The sequence below is a fragment of the Anomaloglossus baeobatrachus genome, chromosome 4 (genome assembly GCF_048569485.1).
Source record: "Anomaloglossus baeobatrachus isolate aAnoBae1 chromosome 4, aAnoBae1.hap1, whole genome shotgun sequence".
In the NCBI taxonomy this organism is placed as follows: domain Eukaryota; kingdom Metazoa; phylum Chordata; class Amphibia; order Anura; family Aromobatidae; genus Anomaloglossus; species Anomaloglossus baeobatrachus.
In genome coordinates this window covers 697,954,980-697,980,738 of record NC_134356.1, presented here as the reverse complement: position 1 = coordinate 697,980,738, position 25,759 = coordinate 697,954,980, and the positions used below count along the sequence as shown (strand labels likewise).

The 25,759-nt window shown below is 49.4% G+C and overlaps 1 protein-coding gene across 1 annotated transcript in view; it reads left to right on the top strand.

Moving 5' to 3' along the window:
• The first annotated feature begins 6,388 nt into the window (after nt 1-6,388).
• The window catches only part of LOC142302177 (alpha-2,8-sialyltransferase 8F-like), a 46,940-nt gene continuing 27,569 nt past the window's right edge, over nt 6,389-25,759 (top strand). The window contains exons 1-3 of the mRNA XM_075343261.1: nt 6,389-6,525; nt 6,632-6,712; nt 8,899-8,985. Of these exons, the coding sequence (XP_075199376.1) occupies nt 6,434-6,525; nt 6,632-6,712; nt 8,899-8,985 (260 nt within the window). The 5' untranslated portion in view covers nt 6,389-6,433. The remainder of the gene's footprint in view (nt 6,526-6,631; nt 6,713-8,898; nt 8,986-25,759) is intronic.

Sequence of the window (25,759 nt, the reverse complement as noted above, 5' to 3'; positions counted from 1 at the left end):
TATAAAGTAGACACACATGCTGCAGGTAAACCAAAGTCTCTGTGTACCACTGCCATTGCGGGGAGCCCGTCCAGGTGTCCGCTCCCACCAGTGTCACTTGGTAGTCTGGAGCCTGCCTCCGTGCACAATTTAGTTGTCTGTTGTGGCCCCTTGGCGTGAAGCTCTTAGGGCCCCGCTGTGTTCTTGATGGCTGGCACTTGGGATTTCAGTGGGTTGCTTTATGTGGAAAACCCTATCCCCTGCATTGTGCTGATGCCTTCAATCTCTGAGCTCTTGGGGAAGTTTGTGAAGATACTCTCCCTCCCAGGTTAATGTACAGGACATTGAATCAGTTCCTGACCTAGGGTCCTTTACCCCGTCGTGCTCGATACTGGTCAGTTCTTTTGGGTTTCTGATGCCGACAGTCCTCCTAGACTATGTCTGTCGCATCCTTTTCCAATGTCACTGGTACCGATCCCCGACTCCTCTGGTCCCGGACCACCGTCTGCGACCCAACCTCGGTCTAGCTCCCTGGGAGCTACTACTCCCAGCTCCTCACTCTTTGAGGGCTCTCACTCGACTCTTTGTTCTTCTCTCCCACCAGTCTGCCTGACCCCTAGGTGGGTGGACCTATGCCAGCTTGACCAACCCACTGGTGTGGTCATGATGGGAGGTGTGGTTGGGATTTGTGGTGCTGATGGTAGTGACACCGTTTGTTGGGAACCTGGAACCATGGGGGGTAGGCACTGCACCCTGGGGAGAGGATGCAGTTCCCTGTAGCACCCTGATATAGTTGATATATAGTTGATATAGTGATATAGTGCTACACACACACTGCCTAATCCTGTAATCCCGCATTAAGTTCAATGATTTCACCTGAAGTGAGGTCACTGAGATCAATAAGTTCACCTGAGATCAGTTCACCTGTGGTCACAGCTGGGGTACTGTGGGAACCCAAGCTGTAATGTCAGGTGAACTCAGTGACGTCACTGCTCACACCTGTCACTCAGTCAGTCTGTCCCTGAAGCCACAGTGAGTTGTCACATTTTCTAATGTGACTGCACACTGTGACCTCAGATGTAGCAGAGACAAATTGTCATGGGACCTTGTGTGGATTACTAGGGACCTCAGAGGTGTTTTGGGGTTATTAAATTTGTGAAAGAAGATTCTTTGGGTTGGGGGTTAAATAAAAGATTTTTGTTTGTTTATTTCTTTTTACTTACAGGGTTAATAATTAGGGAGTCTCATAGATCCCTCTCCACTACTAACCACGTGCTTGATGACACCTGTGATTTTTTGATAAATCACAGCTATCATTAATTCATTATATTACCCCTATTGCCAGTGCTCCAGGGCAATCAGGATTAGCTGGGTAAAGCATCAGAATTCTTGCATCTAATGGTTGCAATTCTGAGGCATCTGGGGGCTGCTATTTTTAGGCTGGAGAGTGTCCAAAAACCATGGGCCTCCACAGCCTAAGAATACTAGCACCCAGCTGTCCACTTTATCTTGGTTTGATATCAAAATTGGGCAGACCTCACACTGTTTTTTAAAATTATTTATTGCAATAAAAAAAGCTGCATGGGAGCCCTCATATTTTGATACGCAGCCAAGATAACTCTCACAGCTGGGGGCTGAAGCATGTAGCTGGCTACTTTATCTGCACTGAGTATCAATATATGGGGGACCCTAAATATTTTTTCAAATTATGTATTTATTTTTACACTCCACATCCTGCCCCAGACAGCTACTGTGAGGGCAACCAATCACAGACACCGGCAGTCTGACTGCAGCCAATCATAGATGCTGTCAGAGAGGCTGGGCGGAGAAAGCAATGAATATGGATGAGATCTAATGATCGAACAAGGAAGTAGTGGGACACCTGCGGGAATCTTAGTAAGTGTAATATTCCTGATTTATTCCATGTAATAATCTGACAATATTATTCCCAGAAACCAAATTTATGTCAGAAATGTATCCAGACATCTTGCCAATAGTGTTCCAATTCAGTTTCAGCACTTTTCCATCCATTTCAGCATTTTTGCAGCCCTCCCAGACCGACTTCCGAGATCTTACAAAAAATTATTTGAGTTTCCCTTTGACTTGCATAAGGTTTGTTATTCAGCACAATAACATGAATATTAGAAATTACTTGGCTCGAATAATCTGAACACGAAAATTTGCCTGTTCTCCATTCTCTAATTACCACCACTACCAGATACGCTGCCACCAATATCAGAAGCATCACGACCACTAGCAGAAATAGCCCACCAGTATCAGATATGCTGCCACCAACATCAGTATCATCTCCACCAGTAGCAGTATTCTCACCACCAGTAGCAGTATCATCACCACCAGTAGCAGTATTATCACCACCAGTAGCAGTATCATCACCACCAGTAGCAGTATCATCACCACCAGTAGCAGTATCATCACCACCAGTAGAAGTATCATCACCACCAGTAGCAGTATCATCACTACCAGTAGCAGTATCATCACCACCAGTAGCAGTATCATCACCACCAGTAGAAGTATCATCACCACCAGTAGCAGTATCATCACCACCAGTAGCAGTATCATCACCACCAGTAGCAGTATTATCACCACCAGTAGAAGTATCATCACCACCAGTAGCAGTATTATCACCACCAGTAGCAGTATCATCACCACCAGTAGAAGTATCATCACCACCAGTAGCAGTATTCTCACCACCAGTAGCAGTATTATCACCACCAGTAGCAGTATTATCACCACCAGTAGCAGTATCATCACCACCAGTAGCAGTATTATCACCACCAGTAGAAGTATCATCACCACCAGTAGCAGTATTATCACCACCAGTAGCAGTATCATCACCACCAGTAGCAGTATTATCACCACCAGTAGCAGTATTATCACCACCAGTAGCAGTATTATCACCACCAGTAGAAGTATCATCACCACCAGTAGCAGTATTATCACCACCAGTAGAAGTATCATCACCACCAGTAGCAGTATTATCACCACCAGTAGCAGTATCATCACCACCAGTAGCAGTATCATCACCACCAGTAGAAGTATTATCACCACCAGTAGAAGTATTATCACCACCAGTAGAAGTATCATCACCACCAGTAGCAGTATCATCACCACCAGTAGAAGTATCATCACCACCAGTAGCAGTATCATCACCACCAGTAGCAGTATCATCACCACCAGTAGAAGTATCATCACCACCAGTAGCAGTATCATCACCACCAGTAGCAGTATTATCACCACCAGTAGAAGTATCATCACCACCAGTAGCAGTATCATCACCACCAGTAGCAGTATTATCACCACCAGTAGCAGTATTATCACCACCAGTAGCAGTATTATCACCACCAGTAGAAGTATCATCACCACCAGTAGCAGTATCATCACCACCAGTAGCAGTGTCATCACCACCAGTAGAAATATCATCACCACCAGTAGAAGTATCATCACCACCAGTAGCAGTATTATCACCACCAGTAGAAGTATCATCACCACCAGTAGCAGTATTATCACCACCAGTAGCAGTATTATCACCACCAGTAGAAGTATCATCACCACCAGTAGAAGTATCATCATCACTAGTAGCAGTATCATCACCACCAGTAGCAGTATCATCACCACCAGTAGCAGTATAATCACCAGTAGCAGTATCCTCACCACCAGTAGCAGTATCATCACCAGTAGCAGTATCATCATCACTAGTAGCAGTATTATCACCACCAGTAGAAGTATCATCACCACCAGTAGCAGTATCATCACCACCAGTAGCAGTATCATCACCACCAGTAGCAGTATCATCACCACCAGTAGCAGTATAATCACCAGTAGCAGTATCATCACCACCAGTAGCAGTATCATCACCACCAGTAGCAGTATCATCACCACCAGTAGCAGTATCATCACCACCAGTAGCAGTATTATCACCACCAGTAGAAGTATCATCACCACCAGTAGCAGTATCATCACCACCAGTAGAAGTATCATCACCACCAGTAGCAGTATCATCACTACCAGTAGCAGTATCATCACCACCAGTAGCAGTATCATCACCACCAGTAGAAGTATCATCACCACCAGTAGCAGTATCATCACCACCAGTAGCAGTATCATCACCACCAGTAGCAGTATTATCACCACCAGTAGAAGTATCATCACCACCAGTAGCAGTATTATCACCACCAGTAGCAGTATCATCACCACCAGTAGAAGTATCATCACCACCAGTAGCAGTATTCTCACCACCAGTAGCAGTATTATCACCACCAGTAGCAGTATTATCACCACCAGTAGCAGTATCATCACCACCAGTAGCAGTATTATCACCACCAGTAGAAGTATCATCACCACCAGTAGCAGTATTATCACCACCAGTAGCAGTATCATCACCACCAGTAGCAGTATTATCACCACCAGTAGCAGTATTATCACCACCAGTAGCAGTATTATCACCACCAGTAGAAGTATCATCACCACCAGTAGCAGTATTATCACCACCAGTAGAAGTATCATCACCACCAGTAGCAGTATTATCACCACCAGTAGCAGTATCATCACCACCAGTAGCAGTATCATCACCACCAGTAGAAGTATTATCACCACCAGTAGAAGTATTATCACCACCAGTAGAAGTATCATCACCACCAGTAGCAGTATCATCACCACCAGTAGAAGTATCATCACCACCAGTAGCAGTATCATCACCACCAGTAGCAGTATCATCACCACCAGTAGAAGTATCATCACCACCAGTAGCAGTATCATCACCACCAGTAGCAGTATTATCACCACCAGTAGAAGTATCATCACCACCAGTAGCAGTATCATCACCACCAGTAGCAGTATTATCACCACCAGTAGCAGTATTATCACCACCAGTAGCAGTATTATCACCACCAGTAGAAGTATCATCACCACCAGTAGCAGTATCCTCACCACCAGTAGCAGTATCATCACCACCAGTAGCAGTATTATCACCACCAGTAGCAGTATTATCACCACCAGTAGCAGTATCATCACCACCAGTAGCAGTATTATCACCACCAGTAGCAGTATTATCACCACCAGTAGCAGTATCATCACCACCAGTAGAAATATCATCACCACCAGTAGCAGTATCATCACCACCAGTAGCAGTATCATCACCACCAGTAGCAGTATTATCACCACCAGTAGCAGTATTATCACCACCAGTAGCAGTATTATCACCACCAGTAGAAGTATCATCACCACCAGTAGCAGTATCATCACCACCAGTAGCAGTGTCATCACCACCAGTAGAAATATCATCACCACCAGTAGAAGTATCATCACCACCAGTAGCAGTATTATCACCACCAGTAGAAGTATCATCACCACCAGTAGCAGTATTATATGGCCTCCAGTAGAAGTATTATCACCACCAGTAGAAGTATCATCACCACCAGTAGAAGTATCATCATCACTAGTAGCAGTATCATCACCACCAGTAGCAGTATCATCACCACCAGTAGCAGTATAATCACCAGTAGCAGTATCCTCACCACCAGTAGCAGTATCATCACCAGTAGCAGTATCATCATCACTAGTAGCAGTATTATCACCACCAGTAGAAGTATCATCACCACCAGTAGCAGTATCATCACCACCAGTAGCAGTATCATCACCACCAGTAGCAGTATCATCACCACCAGTAGCAGTATCATCACCACCAGTAGCAGTATCATCACCACCAGTAGCAGTATCATCACCACCAGTAGCAGTATCATCACTACCAGTAGCAGTATCATCACCACCAGTAGCAGTATCATCACCACCAGTATCAATTGCACTGCAACCAGTAGAAGGGGCATCCCCAACAGTGCCAGATGAATTACCAGGAGCAGGGTGCAGCACAAGTTTCATAAACATCACCGATTCACCACCAATAGCAAAGTTATCCCCACCACTACCAAAAGTAGCAAGAACATCACCACCAATTACTTATGCCCACCAGTAGTAGCTCTTTAGCACTGGGGTCTCTCTTGCCACTGTGCAAAGTAGCAGCTGGCTGTCTGGCCACAAGTGCCTCTCAACTCTTCCTGCCCCTGACACTATCTGCTCAGGCAGCAGAAATTCAGAACCTCTGACAAGGCATAGACCTGAGCTTGGCACTGAGGGTCCAGCAGATCACGCCAGGTCATGCCATACGTAAGAGCTCCTGCAGGATTGCACCTACTCATAGCCTACCCACTATGTGTACTGCCAAGATCTGGTCTGCCTGATGGCTCTAAACTCTGCATAATTGAACTCTGACCCTATTCAGCAGAATCCGAGCACTGGACATTGTTCCATGTCTATCATTAATTATTAGTATTGACACATGAATGAAGTTCTTTGCGGAAACTCCTGGTGATAAAGAGGAGGAGGGAGAGATGTCTCCAGGTGCAGTAATGATCGTCTCAGGTGTCAGTCAGGGTGCAGCATGCGGTGGGGCTGGTGTCTCTCCATCTTCATGCTGATGGTCCTACATGGATTCTACCACAACCTACAGAACAGGATAGGAACCTACCTCTGGTAACGTCTATAGAAATATCTCCATATCTATCCCATATCTGTCATTCTATGTATCCAGGAGGAGGGGAACACTTGTAGGGAAATGATTCCCGTCTTCTCTCTCCAGGAATCAGATGAAGAACAAACAACTGCCACCGACACAATGTGCCGCAATCAGACACGCGATCCTACACAAATCACTAAAGAGGTAAGAATATATATATTTATCAAATCTACTCACATAATATAATCATCACACGGGTAGTATAGAAAAGCCACCCAAGACAATCTACAAGACCTGACAATGCGAGGACTAGGAAGACACTTCAGGAAATGCAGGTGTGCCGCCCCCGTGGAAGCAGCTGAGCTGCTCGGATCTGGGCTCACTGTAGCTCGAGGGTCTCCGGACCCGGGGTCATGCGGCAACTCAAATGAAAGGGGATATTTACAGGGGAGTTGATGTATAGTTCGTGACGCCACCCGTGGGGTACGGTAATTTGGGGAGTACTGCCGCTGCCGTTGGGAGTTCCCGGGGTGATGAATTGGGGCAGCCAGGTGTCGTAGCCCTCCACGGGTAGGGGGAATACCCCGGGACTCAGTATGGGGTGCCGTGGGGTGCAGGGGTCACTCTCGTACTCACTAAGTTGATAAGCAGATGCTTAAAATCGGGTAAACCAATTCTCTGGGTACCGCTGCCGGTGAGGGGAGCTCGTCAAAGTCCCGTCCCCTATAGTGTTGCCTGGTGATCCGTGACCTGCCTCCTGGCACTAAGTTTAACTTCAACGTAGTGGCCCAGTAGTATGGAACTTGCCGGGCCCCGCTCCCCACTGTGACTAAGTGTGGGAGCTTGCTCTCAGGGCTCACGCTTGGGATTTTCTGGACCATTTTGGATCGGAAAGTCCTATCCCCCTCGTTGCGCTAATGCCCCAATTCTGGAGCGGGTGGGAACAGATCATAAAGACTCCGTTCTCCTCAGGTGAATTGTCGGGTTGCCTGAAGCTACTCCCCGACCTAGGGTCCGTGTACCCCATCGTTCCTTCGGTCCCGGACTGGTGACAGTGGTAGGCTGCTGGCTGTCCTCCTCGACAGGTCCAGGCACCTTGCCACAATCCTCTGCGACTGGGGGTCCGACTCCTCAAGGCCCAGCCCACTGTCTGCAACCTAGACAGCTTCTCTAGGAGCCACCGCTCCTGACCTCCTCTCTCTCACTCTCCCTGACTACTCACTACTTCTCCACTGACTACACTCCTCACCTCCCCTCCCTGACCCCCCAGGTGGGCGACTCTATTCTACTCAAGCTGTCCACTCGTGTGCCTGGTGGGTGTGATGCAGGGTGGATCTAGGATTTGATTTGCTGTTGGAGGCAACACTATTTTGATATGGACCTAGAACCAAGAGGGAGGAGGAATACTGCACGGAAGGGTAGATTGTGCAGTACCCTGTGGCGACCTGATAGTCCAGAGGTGTCACACAGGCGTTTTAGTTTTTTCCCTGAATTTACTTATTTGTGCTTCGTCAGGTGGTTCTCAGAGCAGAAAGCCCATCAAAAAGCCATTGTGTTCACACACTGTGATACTTTGTATTTGGCATTTCATTGATCTGTTAACCATTTCATGACTATTTTTTCCTTTAAATAGACAGAGATAATTTAGCCATTTTGCTATTAAAGCTACAGTATCCATCATTTATAGATTTATATGGTATTTTATATATATATATAATGTATGTGCAGCATATGGAGTTTAGCTTTGTTTTTAGGAGTTAGTTAAAATAATTAAAACATATTAAAAATGTTAAAAAAAAGTATTTCCTTCTAATGATGTATTTCTCTTGTTTCATATTGATATTATAAATTGAGCTTTATGGCAGCAGACTGGTACAAATCTTCTTACAGGAAGCATTTAACTGTGGCTGTGGCACCTCCTAGTTTCCACAGTATTTCTTCCTGTTGCTTAGCACATGTCTCCAGAGGGACAATCTACCACTGATACATTGTAACGATGCCTCTGCTGTGCTTGGTCAGGATGGGCTTAGGTATAGACGGTGAACAGACGTCATGCTGGAGGAGGGAAAATGTCTCTAGATGCTCATTCTTTAATGTTATAAGGACGCGTTGCAAGACCCCACCCCAATCATGCCATGAGGATCTGTCTCCGGGAGGACCCATGACGGTCCCCAGACGCCTCCATAGTACACATGATTTTCTGGAATAGAACTATTCTTTTTTGCATTCTGGATTACTGGGATTTTAGAACTTGATCAATAGGTTTCCCTAATAGCCAGCTTGGACAGAGACCGATAACGAAGGTCCCCTTACCCCGGCCGTGGACACAGTGCGGAGGATGATGATGACGACCAATGAATCTTGTGTTCATCTTTTTTTTTCTCTTGCAGAATCAAAGCCCAAACCTTCAGGAAATACATGAACGACCTCCAGAAATGTCCTTGGAAATACAAAGAATCAGCGCACAATCTGCTGAGGTGAGGACACAAACGTGCGGAAATACGGCAATTCGGTCTATTGAAATCAAAATTCCAGACACCTCACAGAATAAGTGCAAACAGCAGAGGGACAGACGTAGCTTTGTGGGGTAAAATGTAACTGTTCATTATTTACCAAAAAGCTGCATCCCTAAAAGTGACGTGAGGGTTTATAGCTTTATCTATTGGATCGGTAAGGCGGCTTTCACACTACGTTTTTTTAACATCCATCATAAACGTTTTTTTTAACGCAAAAACGATCCAGTGCAAATGCGTTTTCATTTCAATGCATTTGCAATGGACTCAACATGCGTTCACATGCATTTTCGTGCTTTATAGTGAGGATCCAGCGACTTGCAGTTTTTTTACTTTTTTCAAAAATGCTACTTGTAGCGTTTTGAGCTGCGTCCAAATACTGCAAATTGCTGGATCCTGATGTGGCGCCCTGGACAAGCCAGGTCGTCACAGGAACTACACCAACACACCCCACACCCCGGTTAGGCACACCGAAGCCAAACAAAAATCCTTGTTGCCTTCCTCCAGGGGCTGATGACCACACCAGGGGGTGGGCCAGGCTGTTGGTCCCGCCCACCGAGGAGTTCACAGTCCTGGAGGCGGGAAAACAGTTGAGTTGAGGAGCAAATCAGTTTTGGAGTGAAGTGGTAGAGGAGCAGACTGACAGCGTCCGGGTGTGTGGCCCGGACGGTACAGCAAGGTTGGCAGACGGTGGTGACCGTCTGCAGGAGAGGCCTATTGGAGCAAACCGTAAGGATCGTGGACGGGCGGTGGCCCGGCGGTACCGGACCGGTGAGCAAAGAGAAGCCAGCACCATCCGGCAGGGCTTACGGACCCCGACCAGGCTAGGAGTCGCCGAAAAGTTGGTCAAATCCGTTAGCGAAGGGAACCTCCGGGATTTCCCAGCAGCCAAGACCCGATTGAAGGCAACAGCTCAAACCGTAGAGGGAAACACAGTCACCGCCAAGGCTACAGTTCCCAGGGCCAGAGCCTGTGGGCAAAAGGGGCTCCTTCAGCACCCATCCAAGCTGGGGAGCGGGTTACCGGTGGGAACCCATTGGAACCGTACACACTACACAGGTGCAGGGAAAGGCAGTCACCATCAACCTGCTGGGAGGAGAAACACCGCAGCCGTCTGTGGGACCCGTCCATCCAGCCGTTTGTTTTACCGGAGACTTTGCATTCATCATTGGCTGAGTGAGTACCACCGTGCCGTGCGGCACAGCGCTGCCCCCGCGACCCTGCACCTCACCAGGCCCCGTAACCCGCCTGCCCTACATCCATACCCCTCACCGGGCCCCGGGACAACCAACCCTCCTACCCATGGAGGGGAGAACCAACATCGAAGCTGCTCCCTGTCATCGCTCCCGGGATCCCCGTCCAGAGCAGCGGTGGTGTCACAACCTCACCACAACCGTGGGTGGCGTCACGGACAATATCCCTAAACCCAAACCACACCACCCCCCTTTCACTCACGGGCGAGGAACGCCACTCGAGTCCCCGGGATCCAGCCCACCGCTTGAGCCACCACCGAGCAGTAGCAGCAGCAGCAGCAGCAGCAGCCGGACCCGAGCAGTGGGTGAGCGCAGCGTCCCCTCCTCCGCCCGTGACAAGTTAGCGTCACGAACAGGATCTTACCGCTCTGCCGTCTGGTAGAGGTGCGCCTTGTGACCGCCGGAGGTGTCCGGCCAAAAATTTTGAGAAGCCGCCATTTTGGGCGCGAAAAGTCCCCGCTCGAGCGTCTCCTCGAGCAGTGGAGGCTCAAAAGCCGAAACCCCGCCCCTGTAGAGGAGGAGCCGGAAAAAGACTAAAGGGGACTGATGGCGTCTGGCCGCATGTAGCCCGCGGCTATAAAAGCAGGGACGCCAGGACCCTGCGGCCATCTTGTTGTTGGTTCCTGGAAGAGGCCTTCGCAGAAATGTACCAGCCGTCCCGCAGCGCTGTACCAGCCTGGAACCGCGGCGTGGGTGGAGGTCCGGACCGCTCAGCTCCAACAGCGGCTGCAGATTCGGATGCAACTCCTCTTGGAGGAGTGGGAGGCCGACATGGCGGAGGTGGTGGCGGCCATACGGAGACGCGAGGTGGAGGGAGTCTTAGAGGAGAGGGTAAGTGACCCATGCCCCTGTACCCCAAGTGGGTCGGTCATCGCGGCCGAGGGGCTCGGTCTACACCCGCTCGCCCTGCTACCTTCCCCGCTACCCGTGTTGGCTGCTGCTGCCCCGCCACTAGGCCCGCTATCACCCCCACCGGTAGCGGTACCCCGCCCATCCGCCCAGGCGGACTGATCTGCAGCCGAGGCCCGTGACCGTGCAGCACCGCTTCTTTGGAAGACGCCGAAGGCCGAGCCCGTTGTGGAAGCTGTACTGGAGGCGCCGCTGATCGTGCCTGACCCCGCATCAGCCCCGGTAGCCCATCTCACGCAGGAGGAAGCAGAGGTCCGGCGGGAGAGGACCCCTGTGCCCATTCCCCACACCTCGGCTGAGGTTGCGCCGGGTTGCCGCTGCAAGGCAGCACCCCAGGCCAAGTCACCGCAGGACCTTCCACCCAGATTGCCAGTGGTGGGCAGTGTCCAGAAGGTCTCGCGGGGCCCGACCCATGCGCAGGGGCTTGCAGCTCTGTGTGTAGCAGGTGCAGCTTCATCCAGGTCTGCTGCCGTCTGTGCAGAGTGGCTGTGTGTGTAGCAGGTGCAGCTTCATCCAGGGCTGCTGCAGTCTGAACAGAGTGGCTCTGTGTGTAGCAGGTGTAGCTTCATCCAGGGCTGCCGTCGTCTGTGCTGAGTTGCTCTATGTGTAGCAGGTGCACCTTCATCCAGGTCTGCCGCAGTCTGTGTAGAGTGGCTCTGTGTGTAGCAGGTGCAGCTTCATCCAGGGCTGCCGTCGTCTGTGCAGAGTGGCTCTGTGTGTAGCAGGTGCACCTTCATCCAGGTCTTCCGCCGTCTGTGCAGAGTGGCTCTGTGTGTAGCAGGTGCAGCTTCATCCAGGGCTGTCGCTGTCTGTAGAGTTGCTCTGTGTGTAGCAGGTGCAGCTTCATCCAGGGCTGATGCCGTCTGTGTAGAGTGGCTCTGTGTGTAGCAGGTGCACCTTCATCCAGGTCTGCCACAGTCTGTGTAGAGTGGCTCTGTGTGTAGCAGGTGCAGCTTCATCCAGGGCTGCTTTCGTCTGTGCAGAGTGGCTCTGTGTGTAGCAGGTGCAGCTTCATCCAGGGCTGTTGCTGTCTGTAGAGTTGCTCTGTGTGTAGCAGGTGCAGCTTCATCCAGGGCTGTCGCCGTCTGTAGAGTTGCTCTGTGTGTAGCAGGTGCAGCTTCATCCAGGGCTGTCGCCGTCTGTGCAGAGTTGCTCTGTGTGTAGCAGGTGCAGCTTCATCCAGGGCTGCCGCCGTCTGTGCAGAGTTGTTCTGTGTGTAGCAGGCACAGCTTCATCCAGGGCTGCTGCCGTCTGTAGAGTTGCTCTGTGTGTAACAGGTGTAGCTTCATCCAGGGCTGCTGCCGTCTGTAGAGTTGCTCTGTGTGTAGCAGGTGCAGCTTCATCCAGGGCTGCTGCCGTCTGTAGAGTTGCTCTGTGTGTAACAGGTGCAGCTTCATCCAGGGCTGCTGCCGTCTGTAGAGTTGCTCTGTGTGTAGCAGGTGCAGCTTCATCCAGGGCTGCTGCCGTCTGTAGAGTTGCTCTGTGTGTAGCAGGTGCAGCTTCATCCAGGGCTGTCGCCGTCTGTAGAGTTGCTCTGTGTGTAGCAGGTGCAGCTTCATCCAGGGCTATCGCCGTCTGTGCAGAGTGGCTCTGTGTGTAGCAGGTGCAACTTCATCCAGGGCTGCCGCCGCCTGTGCCGAGTTGCTCTGTGTGTAGCAGGTGTAGCTTCATCCAGGGCTGCTGCCGTCTGTAGAGTTGCTCTGTGTGTAACAGGTGCAGCTTCATCCAGGGCTGCTGCCGTCTGTAGAGTTGCTCTGTGTGTAGCAGGTGCAGCTTCATCCAGAGCATTTTGTAGTGTTTCATTATAATGTTCTACAGCAGAGTCAGGACAAGAGAAGGGCCTGGATTAGGTGCAATATCGTTTGCTACAAGGAGAATTAGAATAGAGAGTGAGCATGTGGTTAAGAGATTTATGAGAGTGTCTGTTACGTTTCATGGTGGGAGTGAATGGTTCTGGATGGTTTGAAAAGACCACGAGAGCTGTACATAGGAGAGGGGAGGAGAGAGGGACTGATAGATGGAGAATGTGATCCCTACACAGGAGAGGGGAGGAGAGAGGGACTGATAGATGGAGAATGTGAGCCCTACACAGGAGAGGGGAGGAGAGAGGGACTGATAGATGGAGAATGTGAGCCCTACACAGGAGAGGGGAGGAGAGAGGGACTGATAGATGGAGAATGTGAGCCCTACACAGGAGAGGGGAGGAGAGAGGGACTGATAGATGGAGAATGTGAGCCCTACACAGGAGAGGGGAGGAGAGAGGGACTGATAGATGGAGAATGTGAGCCCTACACAGGAGAGGGGAGGAGAGAGGGACTGATAGATGGAGAATGTGAGCCCTACACAGGAGAGGGGAGGAGAGAGGGACTGATATTGATTGAGTGCATTGGGTGTGTGAAAGAGCAGTAGATATGAGGGATTGAAGCAGCTAGCAAAGAAGTGAAACAACTGCATATTGTGAAAACATTTTGCAACACAAATGAAGTCGAAGCAAGTTTGATAGAATGTCTTTCATGACTTACCTGTCTCCTGCCCTGTATAACTGCCATGTATAACTGCTGGGCACTTATAAAAATCGGCAGTTGGATAAAATGACACATATGCTTCCACTTAGCTAGGTCTACAGTAGTTATATAGGAAGGTTTATGCTTAGATTTGGGTCATTTTAGCTTGTTAATCAACTAATCAGCTAACTTAAGACAACAGGAGGCAATACGTTGCAGTGACAACAAACATGCTCGCATGCTAATATGGATTATAAAACAAATGAACAAGTGAGATAAGATTTCAGCATCCAAAAACAAACTCAATAAGATGAGATAAATAGATATACCAGTGCTTTTAGGCTTAATGGAGTTATAATACAGAAGATGTGATTAAATGTATATACCTGTATGAAGAGAGATGAGTGTTAGTTCATGCCATGTATAACTGCTGGGCACTTATAAAAAATGGGCACTTGGATAAAATCTGCACGTATAGCTATATATATATATATATATATATATACATATATATATATATATATATATAGCTACTATCCTTGTCAGTGCTATTTCTGTCCTGAAGAAGGGGGTTGTGACCCCAGAAACGCTTTGACCTGTATTTAGCGTTCTCAATAACAACTTGGATGTTTTAATTTACATCTCTGGAATGGTGACAAGTGCGGCTAGAAAAAACGGTTTCCCGTGATACTCCTATCAGACCACATGATCGAGAGAGATAGTACACAAATTGGTAGAACCATATAAGACCTATTATTCCAATAATACAAAATCACACAGGGAAATTGTACTCATGTCAGTTGCGTTACTGATTAATCAACTGACATTAATTGTTCTGTCCCCACTTAGAGGCAATTGAAGGCAGGTAGTTGGGTAGAGATGTGTGGAGTCTTACCTTCGTTTCCACTAGGTGAGGCAGACATGACCAGAGCACTCCAGGGTGGATGGATTCAAATGTACACATGCTGAGGTGAAGCAACGGTGGTTTATTTTTTCCTCCATGAATGAAAACATGCAGCAATCCAGTGGTTCAAGTGGCTGTAACTGTGGTAGTCTTGTGATGGTTGTCCTAGACCGCTACTGTGGTCAAAAACTTTTCCTTTCTGAAGCCCAAAGGAAAGATGTGCTCCTCATGATGCACTGACTAAAAGTGAAATTAACTTGGAGTCAGGATGTGAGGTCACATGTAGGGCTGAAAACACTCCCACAGGCTGGACTAAAAATAACCAGGGAAACAGAATGGTCTGACCAGTAGATGGCAGAAAAGGACAAGCATGAACGTATATACATTGAATAACATTAATTAAATAACAGTAGATATGTAATTAAAGGTTTTAAAGAAAACAGGTAGGAACAGCACACTCCCCGTCTGAAATTCACTTTTGGGGATTTCACTATTGAGTCCGTAATATAACCTGAAAGGAAAGGCATGTTAAATGCAAAAACAAACATCAAGTGAGTCGAAAACAAGAAGGATGACCCAAGTTCAGGTCCGGTACATTCATCCGTAGGGACGCTCTCGACGGGCAACAGCCCAATGCCCTCTGTTTTGCGTGGCAGCTGCAAGTTTTGTGTGTAGACACCATCCATGGCCCGAAGATGTCTAGGCCAACGTAAGTGGAAGATGGCTCTGTAGACAGTCTGTAGGAAAATCAGCCATTTGTTGGTGCAGTTGTTTTCCCCTCACTTTACGACAGTTTACATAGTTGTACAGTATTTGTGCCACACATCTCTTCATTTCGATAATCCAGAGGCCTGCAGACCGTAACATGCCCTCAGTAATTTGCCTGCTTTGGTGTTCAGTCCTTTCATGGTGGTGTCGGATCAGCAAGACTGTAACATGATGTTTGGTGGGAAGGATGAGAGGAATTTGTTCTGCAACTCTGAGATGAGCTTTGTTTAAATGGCAACCAACTCTCAGTAAGCCGGAACTGGCATAACTGGGTTTAAATTGGCAAGAGGGCTTCTTAATGGAATCTGCTGTTTGTTGTATAAACACTTCCATTCTGTGGCGAATTCACTCTGTTGAGGCGGCGTATTATGAGTAACTCACTATGGGAGATGTCCTCACTCCTCAGCAGAAAGGGGCTTGTGGCAGACATGCCAGCGATGACAGTCTTTATCTTCAAGGTCCTTACGATAACATCTGGTGATATGCACTAACCTAGCGACAGTCCTGACGAGCCTCATCCAGCTGGAGAAATGTTCAAAACATTGGCAACAGAGGTTGGAAGTTTTTTCTGCACTAGTGGCCAGGGTGTTGACTTCAGCTTGGACTTCTGGATTGTTGTCTGGATCTAAGATGCTGAAGGCTTCCTGGACATTTTTTTCTGACTGTCTCAGGAAGAACTCTGGACCTGTAAGCCAAGAAGAGTTAGCAAAAGAACTAATAGACATAGGTCTAGTGGTGTATTCTGCTGGATTCAGTTCAGTTAGTACAGGTTCTGCAAGGTTGTTGCAGACTTCCTTGTCCATAAAGGCGACGCTGTGTTCTCTCATTCCAGGCTTCATGTTCATGGAACGCTGAAGAGAATTACACCTGGTCTGAGCTTGTTCTCGGTTGTTTGTGAGTCTTATCCTGGTAGATTGGAAGGGTAATGGAGAGACCCAGTGGTTGGTTTCGTCCTTTGAAAACTCAGAGTCCATTATTTTGACAAATTCTCTGTCCTCTACTGTTGAGGCTACTTTATCATTATTCTTGGTTGTGCGGAAGACTGATCTTCCCAAGTTGTCGATATGCAGATAAGAAACGATGTCAGGTAGCTGTATGGAGTGTAGAGACTTCTTTTTCCCTCCATAGTGATAAGGACATGGCTTTAAGCAGGTTGTGCGTCCATCTTCGCGCATATAAGTCTTGAAGGAGTCAATTCCTAATAGATCAACGCACACATTTCCTATGACTACCCATCCCAAGTCCAGTCTCTGAGCGTATGGTGCATAATCAGGCCCATTACACTGTTGTTGCACCTTGTGTACCCTTAAATTATCTCTGCCGAGCAGAAGTATCTCTGCATTGTTGTCCATAGGTGGAATAACACTAGCTAGGTGCCTTAGGTGTGGTTGATGAAGTACAGCTTCGGGGGTAGGAATCTCATCCCCGTGGTTGGGTATTTGGTCATATTCAACGAGCATTGGTAGAGGTATTTCGGTCTTGCCATTGATAGGAGAAGCGATGAATCCCTGGGCTCTTCTGCCACTAGTCTCTATGTGACCCGAGCAGGTGTTCAAGGTGTAGGGTTCTGACGGTCCTTTAATTCCAAAGGCTTCAAAGAATTTGGATCCTGCTAGGGACCGGTTGCTTTGGTCGTCTATGATGGCATACACCTTCATTGTTTTCTCTGGGTATCCCTCTGGATAAACCTTGATTAGGCATATTCGGGCACAACATGTCTCCATTTGGCCCTCTCCACATACCTCTGAGCATGAGCAGGAGACGGCTGTGGTGGTGTCAGTCTGATTCTTGGGCTCCCTGCCATGACTTGGAGTGGGAGCGGTGGTAACTGCAGCCGGTGTGTCTCTAGCTAGCTGGGTTGGGTGCATGGCTGAGGCGTGTTTTACGCTGTGACACTCCTCACACTTGATGATGGATTTACAGTCCTTGGCCATGTGCTCGATTGATGTGCAGCATTTAAAACATACTCCAAGCTCAGTGAGGACTTTCTTGCGCTCCTGTAGGGTTTTGGATCTAAACCCTCTGCACTTGTTCAGTGAGTGCGGTTTTTTATGGATGGGACACTCTTGATTGAAAGACTTATCTCGTGATGAGATGGTGTACTGTTTATCTGTGGGTGCTGCAGGTGATGGTAGCTCAGTCTTCCTAACACTCACAGTGTTCTTAATATTTCTGCGTTCCTGTATGACGCCTTCATACCTTGATGATGATGTTGTAGGAGCTGCAGTGTTGAACTGGGGGAAATCAAGGCTGGGGTCGTTCCTCATCTGGGCCTGCTCGTCAATGAACCTGCAGAAGTGAATAAATGCTGGAAAGGTGACGTCATGCACTCTTTTGTACCTTGAGACTGACATTACCCACTTCTCCTGCAGAGTGTATGGCAGCTTCACCACGATTGGGTTCACTCCATGGGCTGTCTCCAGATAGCATACCCCAAACAGACGAGGATCTCTTTTGGCGAGCTCCAGCTCCATGAGCAGATCACTTAAGTCTTGAAGCTTGTGGACTTCCTTAAGGTTGATCTTTGGGATGTTCTGCAGTCTCTTGAATAGGGCTTTCTTTATCACTTTTGTGCTGCCAAAGGTGCGTTCCAGTCTTTGCCAGGCAGCAGCAAGACCTGCTTCTGCTTGTCCCACATAGACGGTTCTGAGGTTCTTGATATGGTTTCTAGAGCCTGGGCCCAACCACTTGATCATGAGGTCGAGTTCCTGTTCTGCAGTTAGGTTGAGATTGGCGATGGCTGCCTTGAAAGTTGCTTTCCAGGCCCTGTAGCTCTCTGCACGATAATCAAATTTTATGAGACAAGTGTTGATTAGCTCTGCTCACCATGAACCTGGCAAACTCAGACATATCTGATTTCTCATGGCTTGTTGCCACGACCACTCGTGATGCCACTGGGGCATATGAACTGCCTGGCGTGAAAGGGTAAGATGCTCCCGGGTAGAATGATGTTGCTGCAGGATTGAGCTGTGGTTTAGCTTCTGTAGATTCTGATGACTGCTGCTTCTTGAGCTGTGGAGGAGGGTCTGGAACCACTAGGTTGCCATCTTGCTGTAGTGACTGTGTTTGAGAAAGCACCTCTTGGTGACTGTTATTGACTTGCATGGGTGCTGTGGACAGCACTGGCACTGGTAGGGCTGAGTTGGAGGTTTCGGCGGTGTTGGTTTGGACGGTCCTAGAAACCAGGGTTGGTGTAGGTAACTGATTCTGCACATAATCTCTAGTGCAATCAACTGGATTGTCTGTTTCCAGTGGTGGCAAGTAAACTGGATCAGGATCTTGGTTCAATGCCTGCTCAAGTAGTCTAAAGCGGGCTTTACATGCTGCGACATCGCTAGCATCGGCTAGTGATGTTGAGCGCGATAGCACCCACTCCCATCATACGTGCGATATTGTGTGATCGCTGCCGTAGCGAACATTATCGCTATGGCAGCTTCACACGCACATACCTGGTCGTCAACGTCGCTGTGACTGCCGAACAATCCCTCCCTCAAGGGGGAGGTGCGTTAGGCGTCATTGCGACTTCACTAAGTGGCCAGCCAATAGAAGCGGACGGGGGGAAATGAGCAGGACATAACATCCCGCCCACCTCCTTCCTTCCGCATTGCCGGTGGACGCAGATAAGGAGATGTTTGTTGTTCCTGTGGTGTTACACACAGCGATGTGTGGTGCTGCAGGAACAACAAACAACATCGTACCGATGGCAGCAGCGATATTATGGAAATGAGCGACGTGTCACCAATCAACGATTTTTGACGTTTTTGTGATCGGTGATCGTCGCTCCTAGGGTTTACACGCTGCGATGTCAGTAACGGCGCCGGATGTGCGTCACTAACGATGTGACCCCGTTTTTATATTGTTACCGATGTCGTAACGTGTAAAGCCCGCTTTACTTTAGCTAGCGCAACTTCCTCTTCCATCTGAGACCTAAGAATCTATATCCGAGCCTCCGCTTCTGCCCTCTTGGCTAATGTTTCTGCTCTCGCAAGGGCTTCTGCTTCTGCCCTCTTTGCTTCTGCTTTAGCTGCTTCTGCTCTTGCAAGGGCTTCTGCTTCTGCCCTCTTGGCTTCTTCTTCTGTGACGCCCTGGCCTATCAGGTCGTCACAGAGTATTGTGCAATCTGCCCATCTGCACAGTATCCACCCTTCTTGGTTACGGATCCTGGTCCTTTGGTGTTGCTAACAGCTTGAACAATCAAAAATCCTAGGAACACTTCCCAGTTTAACCTACCAGACACAACATTGGGGGGCCTGAAGGGAATAGGGCCGCCCACTTGGGGGGTTGGTGATGAGGAGTGAGGAAAGTGAGAGTCGAGTTGAAGTTTGCAGACTGAAAGGAGAGGAGGTGGAGTGGTGGCTCTCGTGAGGAGAGGCCACGGAGAAGAGCTCCGTGTACTAGGTGGCAGACGTTGGTCTGGCCCGGTAGAAGCTGGAACCCGGTCGCAGGGGACAATGACAAGGGGCACGGACTGCCAAGGAAGGCAGCCGGCGGCCTTGGGCTATCACTGGGCAGGGACCAGGGCACGACGGGGTACGTGGACCCTAGGCCGGAAAGTAGCTTCATGCGTTCCGGTAATTTACCCAACAGGGGTGAAGACTTCAAGTGTCATCCCCAACCCGCTCCAAAATCGGGGTACTAGCGCACCGATGGGATAGGACTTTCCCAATACAGTCCAAAGAAATCCTACGCGTGAACCCTGAGAGCAAGCTCACTCCATTAGCCATACGGGTGAGCGGGGCCCGAAGAGTTTTATACCCACGGGCCCAACAGAGACAAAGGTGCCAAGGACAGGGCTACAGGTCAACAGCAACACCAAGGGAACGGACCCCAGTGTGCTCCTTAGAAGCTGCAGTGGTGCTCAGAATTCTGGTTTACAAGCTGTCGGTGTTGTTATTTCTGGACTGAGTGAGTACACTAACTGCCCCTGCTCCTACCCCAACAGCACCAACCATCCGACGGGCTCTGGGATACTATTCCCCTACCCACGGAGGGGTTAAACATCAGGCTGCCACACAGTCCCTGGGCTCCCCAACGGCAGCGGTGGTCCCTCACCTTATCACGCACCGTGGGTGGCGTCACGAACTTTCCAATATCTCCCTGTACATAGCTCCCCCCTTAAATCGAGTGGGCCGCGCGACCCCTCGGGTCTGGAGATCCCCCCATTCTCGAGCCATCACGGATCCGGATCCGAGCAGAAGCCCGGCTGCTGACGCGGTGTGGCACACCTCAAATTTTCTGGCATCACGAACAGGATATGAGCAGGACCCACTTACCTGGGTGACGTGCGCCTTGAAAGCCGAAGACCGCGAGTCAAGATTCTGTTTCCCGCCAATTCCGCCATTGTTCGCCATGTTTTTGTGCCAAAACCCCGTCTTCTCCGAGAAAGCGCGCGAAGATTAGATCCCGCCCCTCGTCTTCCTGAAGAGGCCGGAACCGGAAGTTCCCAGAGGGCCATGGTCAACGAGAGAGTGCTGCGAAAAGACCGAGGGGTGGGGGCCGGAAAGTGTTACTAGCGGAAGTGGAGCAGGGACGCCAGGACTCTGTCACAACGTTCCTGGAAGAAGCAGTGGCAAAATGGCGGAGCGAGACTGGTCCTCGGAGCGTGCTGTCCCCGGGACTGCGGCATGGATAGAGGAAGAAACAGAACAGCTGTGTCGGAGGATGTGGACGCAATTCCTCTTCATTCTGAACCACTGGAGGAAAGAGATGGGGAGCCTGGCGGTGGTGGTTCGAGCCCGTGAGATTGAAATCCCACGTGAAGAGAGGGTAAGCGGTTACCCAGTCCCCGCTGATTGCACAAATCTGGCCAAAGTGGCTGAGGGATCCGGACTGTCCCCGCTCGCGGTGAGCGCTCAACCATCAACTACCCCATCCTCGGCGGACGCCGAGCTGCCCCCACCAACCCCAGCAGCGGAACCTTCAGTATGTCTATCAGAGTCTCCGGCTGCAGAAATCCAGAGCAAGGCCCTCATTCCAGCCATGGCAGCGGTTACCTCGACACGAGCCAGACCAGACCCGGCCGCATCACCGGGCCCATCCTCAGAGGCGGAGTACCCGGGCCCTGCAACCCCAGCTGCGGAGCAGTTGGTTCATCAGTCTACACCAGCGGCAGCGGAAACAAGATGTCTGCCTGTTCTGTTACCGCGTGACATCCCGACGGCTGTTGGGGCCGCCAGAGTACAGATAAAGCCAGAGCCAGATAGGGAGCTGAAGCCGGACGCTGATGGGAAGGACAGCAATACCAGTTACAATCCGAAATTGCAACCCGAGACCGGTGACGACAGGAGCTTGCCGCCCTTGACCAAGAAGAAAAGGAGCAGATAAGGAGCGCTGCTTCCCGAGTTAGAGGGCCATGGTGCCGTGGCCTTGTGGAGCGGTTTGACCCCGAGCACGGATGGGGGTACATCCGTGAAGCCGGCCTCACCGCGGGGGTGTATGTGTTCCAACGAGATGTGGCGCAGCACCTCCCGTGGGCCACCCGGAGCGTAATCTTCAGCCTGAGGAGATGGTTACCTACACCCGGCATTGCGGAAAACAGGGCTGGTATGCCCTGGAGGTAACCAAGCATGTAATATTTGAGGAAGGGTATGTGTCAGCGTCAGTAGCACGTAGTCACAAAGAAGCCTGGACACGGGACCCGACAATCTACTACTAATGTTAAGTGTTACAGTACCAGCAGTTGCGATGCCATAGAATGTTAGGTATCGGTATTTTCGTTAATTATTTTTCATAGTTTGTAATTTTTCATATACAAAATGTTAGTGATTAAATGGCTAATCAACCAGTTTTAATGAATCGAGTGAAAGTTACCCGATTTTGCTAGAAGATCGTCAAAATGTGTACACCCGGTACATGGACTCTGTTCAGTTTTTATAGATATTAAGTAAAAATGGACCAGGGTCACAGGACTGGCGTGACCAACACAAACTTGTGTCTTGTATAATAGTTGCACCTTCTGTGCCAACCAGAGTCGTCTAAAGTGCAACATACGGGACCTTAACCCCCCGGTAAAGGACCCACATTAGGTTTACAGGGGGAACAGGTTGTTTTGGTGGTGGGTTATTGGGATCTGTGACATTGGGACTGGACTGTCGCAGAAAGGGGCTGCAACGGAATAGGTTGAGCCTCCGTTACCATAGAAACCGGTAGCGTCCCACCGTTGGGCGACGAACTCTTAGTATAATAGAATTTTAGTAACGTTTAAGTGCATTACCTCCCCTGTGTGAGATGGACCCTTTCAATAAAAATGTGTTAATTTATGTTCCCTTTTTCCACAGTTAAGCAAAACAAAAATAAACCTCTGGTGTCTTGTAGCTCGCGGACGAGCTACGTTTAACCCTAGAACGCATACCTGGGGCCTCGCAGGCCTGCTAGGTTACTTGTTTTCTATGGTTGATTTATATCGTTGCGCGTTCTTAACCAAGGGGGAATGCGACTCTCTGGCCTATCAGGTCGTCACAGGGTATTGTGCATTCTGCCCTTCTGCACAGTATCCACCCTCCTTGGTTACGGATCCTGGTCCTTTGGTGTTGCTAACAGCTTGGCCAATCAAAAATCCAAGGAACACTTCACACTTTAACCTACCAGACACACCATTGGGGGGGCCTGAAGGGAATAGGGCTACCCACATGGGGGGTTGGTGATGAGAAGTGAGGAAAATGAGAGTCGAATTGACGTTTGTAGAGTGAAAGGAGAGGAGGTGGAGTGGTAGCTCTAGTGAGGAGAGGCCACGGAGGAGAGCTCCGTGTACTAGGTGGCAGACGTCGGTCTGGCCCGGTAGGCGCTGGAACCCGGTCGCAGGGGACAGTGACAAGGGGCACGGCATTCCGAGGAGGGCGGCCGGCGGTCTTGGGCTATCACTGGGCAGGGACCAGGGCACGACAGTAGCTTCACGCGTTCTGGTAATTTACCCGACAGGGGTGAAGACTTCAAGTGTCATCCCCAACCCGCTCCAAGATCGGGGTACTAGCGCACCGATGGGATAGGACTTTCCCAATACAGTCCAAAGAAATCCTACGCGTGAACCCTGAGAGCAAGCTCACTCCGTTAGCCATACGGGTGAGCGGGGCCCGAAGAGTTTTATACCCACGGGCCCAATAGAGACAAAGGTGCCAAGGACAGGGCTACCGGTCAACAGCAACACCAAAGGCATGGACCCAAGTGTGCTCCTTAGAAGCTGCAGTGGTGCTCAGAATTCTGGTTTACAAGCTGTCGGTGTTGTTATTTCTGGACTGAGTGAGTAAACTAAATGCCCCTGCTCCTACCCCAACAACACCCAACGGCACCAACCATCCGACAGGTCCCGGGACACCATCCCCATACCCACGGAGGGGTTAAACATCAGGCTGCCACACACCACCGTCCCCGGGCTCCTCAACAGCAGCGGTGGTCCCTCACCTTATCACGCACCGTGGGTGGCATCACGAACTTTCCAATATCCCTCTGTACATAGCTCCCCCCTTAAATCAAGTGGGCCGCGCGTCACCTCGGATCCGGAGAACCCCCCATTCTCGAGCCACCGCGGATCCGGATCTGAGCAGCAGCTCGGCTGCTGATGCGGGGTGGCACACCTCTACTTCTCTTTCTGTGAAGGAACGTCTCACCTTGGATTCTCTGCTCTTATGCGGGCCTCTAGTATTCTGTTGCTCAGGGCTGAGCTTCTTTAGGATGATGATCCGGATGATCGAGAAGAACGTTTAGATGAGATTGATCTATGTGATCTGGTTTCTTGCTGGTGAGAGATGCGGTGTTCTGCTTTGTTTATGGCGACTTGCACCTTGGCGTATCTTTCCCTGTCCACCTCTTCTGCCTTGCTCTGGTCTGAAAGAGCTTTGTCAATTTTAGAGTCTTTTAGAAAGGTAATGTACCTTGTTGACAGTCTCTTGTATCTTTCTTGAGCTGTGTTCAGCCGTTCCATAGTGGCTTGTAAGCATACGGCTTTGCCTGAAGAGGATTCAAGTCTTGACATGTAATAGGAAACTCTTGTAATAGGAGTGTCTTGGTCGTACAACTTGGTCAGCTGGAAGCATGGGATCTGCCTCCTGGGTTTCATAATGGACATTATCAGGTTGTATTTGCTCTTTTTCAGCAGTGGGGAACTGTCCAAGGTCTTTTTCGGAAATTTTGATTTAAGGTGTACTGTCTCTTTAAGAAAGTCGACTTTTGAATTGGGGTCCAAAAATCACCGTTCAGCTCCGTTAGGACTCCCTGATGAGATCCCCAAGGTAATTTAAGCGAATCGTGGGGAGTTGCAGTCCGGCAATCTGCAGCGATGAGGTATAATGTACTGCAAGTCTATAGAAGGGGTATGGCAAGAGGGAAACAGCAGGTGCATAAACTGTCCCTTTACAATGCAAGCAGAGGTGATACAGGACGTGGCAGATGGGAGAGCTTCCCCTAGGCTTGTCCAGGCATGCACTGTGGCAGGCAGACTAGTGCACAAGGCCTGTTTTTGGGCAGATTACAGAGAGGGATACAAGTTCCTTAGGGATCTGTAGCCGGGGTATTGAGCTGTTAAGTAGTCTTCTGACTGATTTGGGCTCTAAGGAAGTTTTTGACTTTGGGCTGTAAAGATGTTTTTGACTTTGGGCCCTTAAGGAAGTTTTTGACTGTTCTGTCCCCAGTTAGAGGCAATTAAAGGCAGGTAGTTGGGTAGAGGTGTGAGGAGTCTTACCTTCGTTTCCACTAGATGGGGCAGACGTGACCAGAGCGCTCCAGGGTGGATGGAATCAAATGTACACACGCTGAGGTGAAGCAAAGGTGGTTTTTATTTTTCCTCCATGAACAAAAACGTGCAGCAGTACCGTGATCAAGTGGCTGTAACTGCGGTAGTCTTGTGATGATTGTCCTAGACCGCTACTGGTCAAAAACTTTTCCTTTCTGAAGCCCAAAGGACATAGATGTGCTCCTCATGATGCACTGACTTAAAGTGAAAGTAACTTGGAGTCAGTGTGTGAGGTCACATGTAGGGCTGAAAACACTACACTCCTGGACTAAAAAGAATCAGGGGAATAGAATGGTCTGACCAGTAGATGGCAGCAAAGGACGAGCATGAACTTACAGTACAGACCAAACGTTTGGACATACCTTCTCATTCAAAGAGTTTTCTTTATTTTCATGACTCTGAAAATTGTAGATTCACATTGAAGGCATCAAAACTATGAATGAAAACATGTGGAATGAAATACTTAACAAAAAAGTGTGAAACAACTGACAATATGTCTTATATTCTAGGTTCTTCACAGTAGCCACCTTTTGCTTTGATTACTGCTTTGCACACTCTTGGCATTCTCTTGATGAGTTTCAAGAGGCAGTGACCGGAAATGGTTTTCCAACAGTCTTGAAGGAGTTCCCAGAGATGCTTAGCACTTGTTGGCCCTTTTGCCTTCACTCTGCGGTCC